The sequence below is a fragment of the Ambystoma mexicanum genome, chromosome 7q (assembly GCF_040938575.1).
Source record: "Ambystoma mexicanum isolate Mex_15411 chromosome 7q, UKY_AmexF1_1, whole genome shotgun sequence".
Lineage (NCBI taxonomy): Eukaryota > Metazoa > Chordata > Amphibia > Caudata > Ambystomatidae > Ambystoma > Ambystoma mexicanum.
The window spans coordinates 1,031,477,276-1,031,491,862 of NC_090941.1; the positions used below are offsets into that span (position 1 = coordinate 1,031,477,276).

A 14,587-nucleotide genomic window follows, 5' to 3' on the forward strand; every position below is an offset into this window, starting at 1 on the left:
CCAGGGTGTCACAAAACTGTGAGATCAGGATGTTGCGGTTAACCATGTCAAAGGCGGAGGAGAGATCAAGGAGAATGAGGACAGAGGGAGTCTTAGTGTCAAGATCTGAGAGCAGGTCTTCACAGGTGTTCAGAAGAGCAGTTTCCGTGCCTCTGGATGCTCTAAAGCCAGACTGATAGTCGTGGAAACAATTGATTGATTCCGTGTGGAGGTTTAGCTGAGAGATAGCCAGCTTCTCCAGGAGTTTGCCCAGGGAGGGAGTGATGGAGATTGGGCGGTAGTTTGACAGAATGGAAGGGTCAGCACAGGGTTTCTTGAGCAGAGGGTACACAAGGGAGTGCTTAAGAGCAGTTGGGAAAACTCCAGTGGAAAAGGAGAGTTGCAAAGTTCAGCCAAGACTGGTGCCAGGGAGTCAATGTTGTCCTTGGTGGGTTTGGAAGGGCAAGGGTCCACTTGCTTGGGTGAGGCCTTCATAGACTGGACTTGTCTGCCAACCTCATCAGGTGTGACGGGAGGGAGTGAGGAGAGTGGAAGCGGAGGTGAGGCCAAGGGAGACACGGGTGCTGATGTGTGCTGTTGTGTGGGTTGAAGCGAGGAGGGGATGTCTTGGGTTTTTGTGGTGAAGTGTGCTGTCAGGGCCAAGCGGAGGTCCTGGGTGGGAGTGATAGATGAGGAGGCTGCTGCAGGATTGGCCAGTTCCTTGGAGACTTTGAAAAGTTTGTCCATGTTATAAATACAATAAATAAATAAAAATTAATAAATAGATGTTGTTTGATGCCGCGGAGGTGCAGGCTTGAATAAAGACTCTTTTTTTTTACCGTGGATGGAGAGTGAATATTGCCTTTGTAGGAGGCTGCAGGCCAGTTTGTCAGATGGTCCACCCGACGTATTCCATTCCCGTTCAGCTGCCCTACACTTGCGTTTAAGGCCAGCCAGGTAGGAGTTGTACCAAGAGTTGCACTTTTCGGAAGGCTTCAGTCGGACCCTTATGACAAGGACAAGAATATCAAGAGTGTTGGAGATAGAGAGATTAAGGATAGCGAGGGCCCTGTCAGGGTGGGAGTCAGCCACAGGAGTGGGAGGAGGAGAGTAGGTGGAGGCAAAGGCGGCCACTGTCATTTTTTTCATGGGTCTGGTGACCATGATGCCGAGTGGCTGTGCAGGTTGAGTTGCTGCCAGAGGAGAGGGTATCAGGTAATATTATCCCCATATATATATGGTCGCCGTACATAATATCGCCGGGAAAAGGTCGTGGCGATATCATATGGGTGACCATATATATGGGGATAGAGGCAGCCAAAAAAAAAAAATGTTCCATGCAATAATGTCCCCACAAAAAACGGCCATTTTTCGGCAATATTTTTGCATGCCGATATTTTTGTGGGGACATTATTACATGGAACCAGCGGAGAGGAGAGCTTCAGGTGAGTTGGTAGCAGGGAGTGATCAGTCCAAGAGAGAGAGATGGTGAGAGGGATAGCGAGTGGAATGTCAGTGGGGATGAGAGAATCTAACGTGTGGCCCTCAGTGTGAATGGACCAGAGGGTAGAATAGAGAGGGAGAGGGAGTCACATAGGGTGCGGAAAGGTCCTGACAAGTCAGGAGAGTCCACATGGATGTTGAGGTTGCCCAACAGGAGGGGTGGAGAGGAAGAGGAGAGTAGAGAAGAGACTAGGTCAGCTCATTCCGAAAGGAAGAGAGTGAGCTGTCCAGGAGGCCGATAGAAGGTAGCCATGAGGAGAGAGGATTTAGGAGAGAGTGAGAGCCTACAGACTAGGCACTCGAAGAAGGGTCAGCCTGAGTAGGGACAATAGGCACAGGTATCCATTCAGGGAAGATCAGTGCTACTCCACCAGCTGCCTTCTTCAGCCTGGGCACAGAGAGGATCGTTTAGCCTTCAGGGAGAAGAGTGTCAAAGCTTGTGACCGAGCTATCCTTGAACCATGTCTCAGTGATGGCGAGCACATCAAGATCCATGAGTTCGAGGAGGTTGCAGATATCGGTTGAGTGTTTTACAGCAGAGCAAGTGTTAATGGTGGCAATGTGGAGCAGCTTGCCATCCTTAAAGGTCTTCTGCCGGGGGGCGCATGGGACCTTGGTCCCCCCTGAGGGTGGCATGAGGGCCAGAGGAATAGTAGTGGATGGAGGAGGAGTCAAGGCCGACAAGGGAGCCGGGACAGTAGGGCAGGGCCCAGGTGCCTGTAAAAAGGATTAGGAGGAAGGCGTAGTGGGCAAGGGGGCCAGTGTAGAGGAGGAGGAAGGTACAGTAGGCAAGTGAGCCTGGCCGGAGAGGGAGGTAAGATTAGAGAGGCGAGGGAGGAGCCTATTAAAGAGAAGAAGGTTGGGTTGAGGACCCTGAACCATGATGGTCCTGTTGAAATAGACATTAATGATGACTTTGGAAATGTTAAAGAGGTCAAGCCTTTATGGTAAATGCCACCAATATCAAATAGACGGTATCCGGTCATTTTTTCAAATGCATTTCTTTGAAATGCAATTATGTAGAAAAAATGTTGGCGAAAAAAAATATTTCGAATGTATTATTTTTTTATTTTATATTTTTTAATATTTTTTGTGGTTTCAAAAGTAAAAAAATGTGTTTTAAAAAAAACAGGGGGTTTAGGGGGAACCCCTCCATTTAAAAAACATTTTTCCACATAATGGCATTCGAAAAAATGCCATTCGAAAAAGACACTATAAACCCAAATAGACATATTGGAAGCTAGGATAAAACCACTAAAAACACACAGGAATCTACGAAGGACACCCTGACAACTGTACAAAAACCTCCTGGGGATCCACTGGACCCAAATTGGAGAAACGCGTGTAGGGGTTCTAAATAGATGTTGATAGAGGCCACCAACAATCTGTTGATACTATCCAAGTGGCGACAAATAGATGTTGGCAGAGGTCACAAACAAAAGTTGATACTTTCTAAGACTAAGCAATTCAACATTTGGAATTCAAGATTTTTGAGAATTACATTGATTTGAAATCACCCTTAAGATTGAAAGTGTCTTTTTTCACTAAATTGCAAGTTGGCGCATATTGGATGATCCTTCCAAGCGACATACCAAAGAGTCACGAAGACTTCTGTGGATTTTGGTAAGCGATTATCTCAGAGCAGCCAGGCAGGGATTTTAGTAATTATTTTGACCCTTGCCTGAGTATGCGCCTGAAAACCTAGTGTTCTGTCTGTTAAAAAGAGAGAAAAGATAATGATTAGAACCACGCCTCCGTGGCCTAACGGGCACCATTCAGGTCAGGTAAGTGTTTCCTTGTCTTTTAATTGTGGTGGTGACCCCCTGACAGGCACCCCTTTCACTGGAGATGTGGGGATAATCACCAAGGTGATGATCCAATGAAACACTGGACTTTTCTTTTTTGTAAAGCCTGAAGTTCTCGCTTGCACGTAACAGTGTTAGGCTTTACAAAGAAAACACCTCGCCTTTTGATTGTGTTGTCAACCCCCACCAGACACCCCTCCACTAGAGATGCAGGGACACGATGACAAGACAAGTCTTTTTTTTCTAAAGCCTGAAGCTCTCGCTGACACGAGAGAGCTCACACTTTACAAAAACAGCATTGCCTGTAATGAGCCAGGTGGACTGCCGTTAGCAGGGGACTCCAGGGGTCCCACCATCGCCCTGTCTCAAAGACAATATTCGGAGCCTGCCAGGGCTCTGCCCCGGTTAGGCCCGATCCACTTAAAGCCCAGGGTGATGCATTGAGAGTGAACTGGGATTTTGCCTATCAGGGCCAAAGTCTGTAGGTATTGACTTATTTAATGGCTGGTGGAGTGTGCTTTTCGTAGACAAGGTGTATTGATATATAATTGATGATGACATGGCTGGAGTGATCTGGGGTTTGCTTGTCAGAGGCATGGTCTATCGATATGAAGGGAATTACTTGGTGAACATGGACTTGGAGTCATCTGGGCGTTTCAGAGCCAAGGTCTATAGGTATGGAGATCTTTTCTTGATGGGGATTGGATTGGAGTGATCCGGGGCTTTCTTATCATAGTCAAAGTCTATAGGCATGCATGAGTAATAGTGGATGATCTGGTTGGACTGACCCAGGGTTTGTTTATTGACGCAACGGTAATATGCATGGAGGCATTGAATAGTTAGCAGTGGGATCAGAGTTATCTTAGATTAGCTTGTCAAAGCCCAAGTCATTAGGCATGGACAGACTCATCACACTTATTCACACTCTGGAAGGGCGTGCAGCCAATCACGTGGCTGGAATGCAGGCAGAAACTTCCAGTGTCTGCCTGTGCCCTTTCCTCGGGTGCCACAATATTTATTTGTTCTCAGCCTTTGGCCGTTCCTTGACCCCTTACCCAGTCCCTTTTCTTCCCCACCTTCCCTCCAGCCCCGATGACATACTGAACACCCCCCCCCCTTCCATCCCCATACCATGGACGTACCTGCTGGCACAATGCTTCCTGGTTCATCCGACATGCTCCCTCCCCATTCCCACAAGCTGGCCATAGAAATAGAAAAGGGCATGTGTCCCTTTTCTGCTTTCTATGGTGGTGGCCACCTTTGTTTTTTTCCAGATTGGGTTTGTGCAATACATACAGTGGAGTAACTTTGCTGAAAATGTTGGGGTGGGGCGGGGAGGCATGACTTCTAACATATACATGAAAAGCCAACCCAACCTGTCAAAAAAACAACTTGTCCTCGCTCGGGCCTACATAGGCATAGGCTGGCAGGCCATTACCAGCCATATACGAAGCCCGAACATGGGGGTAATTGCTGTAATGGGTGGTGATAGGATTAGTATGGGATGCGCTTTGATTATGTGGCTTGAATCTATTTGATCTGGTGGGTTCAGGTTGGGACTGATATTCGGAAATGGTATTGCTTACCAGAGAGACTGGTTTTAGGTTGAATATATTTTCTCTTTAGGTCTACTCCTGTCTCCACGTGACTAGTGACTATGGTTTCATTAGCACCCTGTTCTTGATGACTGGAATCTGTGCGCTCCACCGTGCTAATAACGTAGCTAATTGGGGTGGTTTGGCACCAGTGTGTGTACATTGTGCTTATCCTTCTGTTTAGCTGTGGGTTGGACCTGTACCCGGATGACTGAGAATGGGGCATGCATGAAACCTGTGTGTTCATTTACTGTAGCAATGGGCAGTAACCTTGCCTTATGCATTTTCTCCTGTCTAGACGGCATGTCATCAGCTTTACAAAAGAGACATCTTCTTACTGGAGCCTACAATCGACTTGCGGCTCTCCGCCTTTGACGAGCAATATGAAGGTTGCGCAGAAGCTATGGAGGCAGCTCTCCCAGCGTTGAACAGGACGGAGTATGCAAAGAACAAGTACTTTGCCAGGGGCTGGGAGGCTGCCAGAACAAAATGGGAGAATAGGAACCACACCACAGTCTTGTCCAGCGGCTTCAGGGATGAGCATGCAATCGCCATCTTAGCGTACACGTCCCATGGGGAACTTTACAAAGCATTCAACAAAGCCGTCAGGGAAGGTGGGCTATCTCCAGAACATTACCAAAAGAATTTTAAGTTTAAAACGCTCCACTTTCTTTTGACCAGAGCTCTCCAGCTACTGGAAGCACAGGAGGAGACCCCACGGTGCTTTAAGGCGTACAGAGGATATAGGGACATACGCTACAAAACGAAGAAGGGGAAACTTGTCCGGTTCGGACAGTTCGTCTCCTCATCCCTCAGCCAACGGAATGGCTTGAGGTTTGGCCAACACACAGTCTTCGAGATAGAGACGTGCTACGGAGTCAACATTAAGAACTTCTCATCCTATCCAGAGACCAAAGAATTGCTGATCCCGCCCTTCGAGAAATTCATGGTGATGAATTTCACTCGAACGCCGAAGCAAAATCTGGTCCACCTTCACTCCGTGGATAAGCTCAGCCTCTACAACTGCGAATATCTGAAAGGTAGGTTGAGAGTCCCCATGGCGATGTCTTGCAGGGTCAATATCACTTTTTTCAAGCGGGTCACTCCGTGGATAAGCTCAGCGTCTACAACTGCGAATATCTAAAAGGTAGGTTGAGAGTCACCATTGCTGGGTCAATATCCCTTTCTTCCTAGCGGGTCACTTTAATGCATCATATATATGTCCTGGAAAAAATGCTTGACAAAAAAGGATAAGAGGGCTGTGAGATGGGTCAATCTAATTCCACAGATACCTGGAATATAGCAAGAGAAGAAGATTCAGCTTAAGGGTCCCGTCACGCCCTCCCATCACTAAATGTATGCAAGGGGGCTGGAAAGCGCATCTTTGCACCACTGTTCATCCCCTCCATAAGTGCTCCAGAACACCTTTGTGCATAAGGTGACCTGATCATTTATGAAAATATCGCAAATGAAACGAGGGAATTCCCTGCACTCCTTTCATGTGCCCTTTTTTTGAGAATCTGCCCCTCTGTCGTCAAATTTATCACAAGTTAAAAACCACACATTGAAATAAATTGGGTTTTTTAGCACAAAATTAATTAAAAGCTATAGGGTTACAAAATATTAGCGCATGTCCAAGTCATGGCTTTGTAAACCAGATGGGGCCATGCAGGAACATCCAGTACACTAGAACACATTGGGCCTCATTACGACCCAGGCGGTAAGTTACCGCCTGGGCCGTGACTTTACCACCATGGCGTAAACTACGTTTACGCCATGGTGGTTGGCGGACTTACCGCCCCATTCCGAGGTCGGCGGGGCGGTAAGTCCCCAATCCCCATTTACCCTTCCCCATTCCCATTTTTGCCCCATAGGGCATAATGGGAGTGGGGAAGGCGTTAATTACGCCACCGTAAATTACGGTGGCGTAATTAACTCCATGGTCCCTTAGCGCCATGGATTTTAACACCTGCTAAAAGCAGGTGTTAAAAGCGCCATGGCGCTAAGGGACCTCGTAATTGGCGGTAAGGGGTCGGCGCAGCTAACGCTGGCGCTAACCCCTTACCGCCAGGGTCGTAATGAGGCCCATTGATAGAAAGAAGAAACCCATGTGATAAATTAGACTAGACACTAGGAACATCTAAAAACAGATCCTACTTAAGGATGGATCATTTGCACCAGCTGGCAAGTCACTTGACACTATAAGTGTAAATATATTCTCAGAACAGCCCGCCCTGGTTATTTTTTTTTTACCCCAATCAAATGCCAGCTACTCACATGATATAGCAGGTGTTCCCATCCAAAGCCACTTGGTATGGCAGGTGCACCCACCAAATGCAAGCTACTCACATGATATGCCAGGTATCCCCATTAAATGCTAGCTACTTATGTGATATGCCAGGTATTCCCATCAAATGCCAGCTTCTCACATGATATACCGGGCATTCCCATCAAATACCAGCTACTCACATGATATGCCAGGTATTTCCATCAAATGCAAGCTACGCACATGATATGCCAGGTAATCCCATCAAGTACCAGTTACTCACGTGATATCCAAGGTATTCCTAACAAATGGCAGCAGCTCAAGTAATATGCCAATTACTCCCATCAAATACGAGCTACTCACATGATATGCCAGGTATTTCCCTCAAATGCCAGCTACGCACATGATATGTCACCTACTCCCATCAAATACAAGCTACTCACACGATATGGCAGGTACACTAATCAAATGCAAGCTACTCAGTGATATGCCAGGTATTCCCATTAAATGCTAGCTACTTATGTGATATGCCAGGTATTCCCATCAAATGCCAGCTACTCACATGGTATACCAAAATCCCATCAAATACAAGCTACTCACGAGATACGGCAGGTGCACTAATCAAATGCATGCTACTCAATGATATGCCAGGTATTCCCTTTAAATGCTAGCTACTTATGTGATATGCCAGGTATTCCCATCAAATGCCAGCTACTCACATGGTATACCAAAATCCCAGCAAATTCCAGCTACTCACATGACATGCCAGGCATTTCCATCAAAGGCCAGCTAGGCACATGATATGCCATGTGTTTCCATCAAATGCCAGCTACGCACATGATATGTCACCTACTCCCATCAAATACAAGCTACTCACATGATATGGCAGGTGTTCCCATCAAATACAAGCTACTCACGCGATATGGCAGGTGCACTTATCAAATGCAAGCTACTCAATGATATGACAGGTATTCCCTTTAAATGCTAGCTACTTATGTGATATGCCAGGTATTCCCATCAAATGCCAGCTACTCACATGGTATACCAAAATCCCATAAAATACCAGCTACTCACATGATATGCCAGGTATTTCCATCAAATGCCAGCTATGCACATGATATGCCAGGTATTTCCATCAAATGCAAGCTATTTCCATGATATGCCAGGTAATCCCATCAAGTACCAGTTACTCATGTGATATGCCAACTACTCCCATCAACTGCCAGCTACTTACATGATATGCCAGGTGTTCCCATCAAATGCCAGCTTCTCACATGATATGCCAGTTATTTCCATCAAATGCAAGATACGCACATGACATGCCAGGTAATCCCATCAAGTACCAGTTACTCACGTGATATGCCAGGTATTCCTAACAAATGGCAGCTGCTCAAGTAATATGCCAACTACTCCCATCAAATACCAGTTACTCACATGATATGCCAGGTATTTCCCTCAAATGCCAGCTACGCATATGATATGTCACCTACTCCCATCAAATACAAGCTACTCACATGATATGGCAGGGGCACTAATCAAATGCAAGCTACTCAATGATATGCCAGGTATTACCATTAAATGCTAGCTAATTATGTGATATGCCAGGTATTCCCATCAAATGCCAGCTACTCACATGGTATACCAAAAACCCATCAAATACAAGCTACTCACATGATATGTCACCTACTCCCATCAAATACAAGCTACTTACACGATATGGCAGGTGCACTAATCAAATGCAAGCTACTCAATGATATGCAAGGTATTCCCATTAAATGCTAGCTACGTATGTGATATGCCAGGTATTCCCATCAAATGCCAGCTACTCACATGGTATACCAAAATCCCAGCAAATACGAGCTACTCACATGATATGCCAGGCATTTCCATCAGAGGCCAGCTACGCACATGATATGCCATGTGTTTCCATCAAATGCCGGCTACTCACATGATATGTCAACTACTCCCATCAAATACAAGCTACTCACATGATATGGTAGGTGTTCCCATCAAATGCAAGCTACTCACATGATATGGCAGGCGCTATCATCAAATGCAAGCTACGCACATGATATGCCAGGTAATCCCATCAAGTACCAGTTACTCACGTGATATGGCAGGTATTCCTAACAAATGGCAGCAGCTCAAGTAATATGCCAACTACTCCCATCCAATACCAGCTACTCACATGATATGCCAGGTATTTCCCTCAAATGCCAGCTACCCACATGATATGTCACCTACTCCCATCAAATACAAGCTACTCACATGATATGGCAGGTGTTCCCATCAAATACAAGCTACTCACGCGATATGGCAGGTGGACTAATCAAATGCAAGCTACTCAATGATATGGCAGGTATTCACATTAAATGCTAGCTACTTATGTGATATGCCAGGTATTCCCATCAAGTGCCAGCTACTCACATGGTATACCATAATCCCAGCAAATACCAGCTACTCACATGATATGCCAGGTATTTCCATCAAATGCAAGCTACGCACATGATATGCCAACTACTCCCATCAAATACCAGCTACTCACATGATGTGCCAGGTATTTCCCTCAAATGCCAGCTGCGCACATGATATGTCACCTACTCCCATCAAATACAAGCTACTCACACGATATGGCAGGTGCACTAATCAAATGCAGGCTACTCAGTGATATGCCAGGTATTCCCATTAAATGCTAGCTACTTATGTGATATGCCAGGTATTCCCTCAAATGCCAGCTACTTACATGGTGTACCAAAATCCCAGGAAATACCAGCTACTCACATGATATGCCAGGTATTTCCATCAAATGTCAGCTACTCACATGATATGCCAGGTATTTCTATCAAATGCAAGCTATTTACATGATATGCCAGGTAATGCCATCAAGTACCAGTTACTCACGTGATATGCCAACTACTCCCATCAAATGCCAGCTACTTACATGATATGCCAGGTGTCCCAATCAAATGCCAGCTTCTAACATGATATACCAAAATGCCATCAAATACCAGCTACTCACATGATATGCCAACATCCCATCAAATACCAGCTACTCACATGATATGCCAGTTATTTCCATCAAATGCAATCTACGTACATGATATGCCAGGTAATCCCATCAAGTACCAGTTACTCTCGTGATATGCCAGGTATTCCTAACAAATGGCAGCAGCTCAAGTAATATGCCAACTACTCCCATCAAATACCAGCTACTCACATGATATGCCAGGTATTTCCCTCTAATGCCAGCTACGCACATAATATGTCACCTACTCCCATCAAATACAAGCTACTCACACGATATGGCAGGTGCACTAATCAAATGCAAGCTACTCAATGATATGCCAGGTATTCCCATTAAATGCTAGCTACTTATGTGATATGCCAGGTATTCCCATCAAATACCAGCTACTCACATGGTATACCAAAATCCCATCAAATACAAGCTACTCACATCATATGGTAGGTGTTCCCATCAAATACAAGCTACTCACGCGATATGGCAGGTAGGTGTTCCCATCAAATACAAGCTACTCACGCGATATGGCAGGTGCACTAATCAAATGCATGCCACTCAATGATATGCCCGGTATTCCCATTAAATGCTAGCTACTTATGTGATATGCCAGGTATTCCTATCAAATGCCAGCTACTCACATGGTATACCAAAATCCCAGCAAATACCAGCTACTCACATGATATGCCAGGCATTTCCATCAAAGGCCAGCTACGCACATGATATGCCATGTGTTTCCATCAAATGTCAGCTACTCACATGATATGTCAACTACTCCCATCAAATGCAAGCTACTCACATGATATGGTAGGTGTTCCCATCAAATGCAAGCTACTCACACGATATGGCAGGTGCTCTCATCAAATGCAAGCTACTCACATGATATGCCAGGTATCCTCATTAAATGCTAGCTACTTAAGTGATATGCCAGGTATTCCCATCAAATGCCAGCTACTCACATGGTATACCAAATCCCAGCAAATACCAGCTACTCATATGATATGCCAGGTATTTCCATCAAATGCAAGCTATGCACATGATATGCCAACTACTCCCATCACATGCAAGCTACTCACATGATATGCCAGGTATTTCCATCAAATGCAAGCTATGCACATGATATGCCAACTACCTCCATCAAGTACCAGTTACTCACGTGATATGCCAGGTATTCCTAACAAGTGGCAGCAGCTCAAGTAATATGCCAACCACTCCCATCAAATACCAGCTACTCAATGATATGCCAGGTATTCCCATTAAATGCCAGCTACGCACATGATATACCAAAATCCCAGGAAATACCAGCTACTCCCATGATATCCCAGGTATTTCCATCAAATGCCAGCTATGCACATGATATGCCAGGTGTTTCCATCAAATGCCAGCTATGCACATGATATGCCAGGTATTTCCATCAAATGCAAACTATTTCCATGATATGCCAGCTAATCCCATCAAGTACCAGTTACTCACGTGATATGCCAACTACTCCCATCAAATGCCAGCTACTTACATGATATGAAAGGTGTTCCCATCAAATGCCAGCTGCTCACATGATATGCCAGGTATCCCCATTAAATGCTATCTAGTTATGTGATATGCCAGGTATTCCCATCAAATGCCAGCTTCTCACATGCTATGCCAGGTGTTTCCATCAAATGCAAGCTACGCACATGATATGCCAGGTAATCCCATCAAGTACCAGTTACTCACGTGATATGCCAGGTATTCCTAACAAATGGCAGCAGCTCAAGTAATATGCCAACTACTCCCATCCAATACCAGCTACTCACATGATATGCCAGGTATTTCCCTCAAATGCCAGCTACGCACATGATATGTCAATTACTCCCATCAAATACAAGCTACTCACATGATATGGCAGGTGTTCCCATCAAATACAAGCTACTCACGCGATTTGGCAGGTGCACTAATCAAATGCAAGCTACTCAATGATATGCCAGGTATTCCCATCAATTGCCAGCTACTCACATGGTATACCAAAATCCCATCAAATACCAGCTACTCACATGATATGCCAGGTATTTCCATCAAATGCCAGCTATGCACATGATATGCCAGGTATTTCCATCAAATGCAAACTATTTCCATGATATGCCAGCTAATCCCATCAAGTACCAGTTACTCACGTGATATGCCAACTACTCCCATCAAATGCCAGCTACTTACATGATATGCCAGGTGTTCCCATCAAATGCCAGCTTCTCACATGATATACCAAAATGCCATCAAATACCAGCTACTCACATGATATGTCAACATCCCATCAAATACCAGCTACTCACATAATATGCCAGTTATTTCCATCAAATTCAAGCTACGCACATGATATGCCAGGTAATCCCATCAAGTACCAGTTACTCACGTGATATGCCAGGTATTCCTAACAAATGGCAGCAGCTCAAGTAATATGCCAACTACTCCCATCAAATACCAGCTACTCACATGATATGCCAGGTATTTCCCTCAAATGCCAGCTACGCACATGATATGTCACCTACTCCCATTAAATACAAGCTACTCACACGATATGGCAGGTGCACTAATCAAATGCAAGCTACTCAATGATATGCCAGGTATTCCCATTAAATGCTAGCTACTTATGTGATATGCCAGGTATTCCCATCAAATGCCAGCTACTCACATGGTATACCAAAATCCCATCAAATACAAGCTACTCACTTGATATGGTAGGTGTTCCCATCAAATACAAGCTACTCACACGAAATGGCAGGTGCACTAATCAAATGCATGCTACTCCATGATATGCCAGGTATTCCCATTAAATGCTAGCTACTTATGTGATATGCCAGGTATTTCCATCAAATGCAAGCTACGCACATGATATGCCAGGTAATCCCATCAAGTACCAGTTACTCACGTGATATGCCAGGTATTCCTAACAAATGGCAGCAGCTCAAGTAATATGCCAACTACTCCCATCCAATACCAGCTACTCACATGATATGCCAGGCATTTCCATCAAAGGCCAGCTACGCACATGATATGCCATGTATTTCCATCAAATGCCAGCTACTCACATGATATGTCAACTACTCCCATCAAATGCAAGCTACTCACATGATATGGTAGGTGTTGCCATCAAATGCAAGCTACTCACACAATATGGCAGGTCCTCTCATCAAATGCAAGCTACTCACATGATATGCCAGGTATCCTCATTAAATGCTAGCTACTTAAGTGATATTCCAGGTATTCCCATCAAATGCCAGCTACTCACATGGTATACCAAAATCCCTGAAAATACCAGCTACTCCCATGATATGCCAGGTATTTCCATCAAATGCCAGCTATGCACATGATATGCCAGGTGTTTCCATCAAATGCCAGCTACTCACATGATATGCCAGGTATTTCCATCAAACGCAAGCTATTTATATGATATGCCAGGTAATCCCATCAAATACCAGTTACTCATGTGATATGCCAACTACTCCCATCAAATGCCAGCTACTTGCATGATATGCAAGGTGTTCCCATCAAATGCCAGCTACTCACATGATATGCCAGGTATCCCCATTAAATTCTAGCTACTTATGTGATATGCCAGGTATTCCCATCAATTGCCAGCTTCTCACATGATATACCAAAATCCCATCAAATACCAGCTATTCACATGATATGCGAAAATCCCATCAAATACCAGCTACTCACATGATATGCCAGGTATTTCCATCAAATGCAAGCTACGCACATGATATGCCAGGTAATCCCATCAAGTACCAGTTACTCACGTGATATGCCAGGTATTCCTAACAAATGGAAGCAGCTCAAGTAATATGCCAACTACTCCCATCCAATACCAGCTACTCACATGATATGCCAGGTATTTCCCTCAAATGCCAGCTACGCACATGATATGTCACCTACTCCCATCAAATACAAGCTACTCACATGGTATGGCAGGTGTTCCCATCAAATACAAGCTACTCACGCGATATGGCAGGTGCACTAATCAAATGCAAGCTACTCAATGATTTGGCAGGTATTCACATTAAATGCTAGCTACTTATGTGATATGCCAGGTATTTCCCTCAAATGCCAGCTACGCATATGATATGTCACCTACTCCCATCAAATGCAAGCTACTCACATGATATGGTAGGTGTTCCCATCAAATGCAAGCTACTCACACGATATGGCAGGTGCTCTCATCAAATGCAAGCTACTCACATGATATGCCAGGTATCCTCATTAAATGCTAGCTACTTATGTGATATGCCAGGTATTCCCATCAAATGCCAGCTACTCACATGGTATACCAAAATCCCAGCAAATGCAGCTACTGACATGATATGCCAGGCATTTCCATCAAATGGTAGCTACTCACATTATATGTCAACTACTCCCATCAAACGCAAGCTACTCACATGATATGGCA

At 44.9% G+C, this 14,587-nt stretch overlaps 1 protein-coding gene across 1 annotated transcript in view; it reads left to right on the forward strand.

Moving 5' to 3' along the window:
• LOC138528565 (erythroblast NAD(P)(+)--arginine ADP-ribosyltransferase-like) overlaps positions 1-14,587 on the forward strand; it is a 175,549-nt gene that overhangs the window by 69,693 nt on the left and 91,269 nt on the right. Inside the window, exon 3 of the mRNA XM_069640335.1 lies at positions 5,181-5,922. Within this exon, the coding sequence (XP_069496436.1) occupies positions 5,181-5,922 (742 nt within the window). The remainder of the gene's footprint in view (positions 1-5,180; positions 5,923-14,587) is intronic.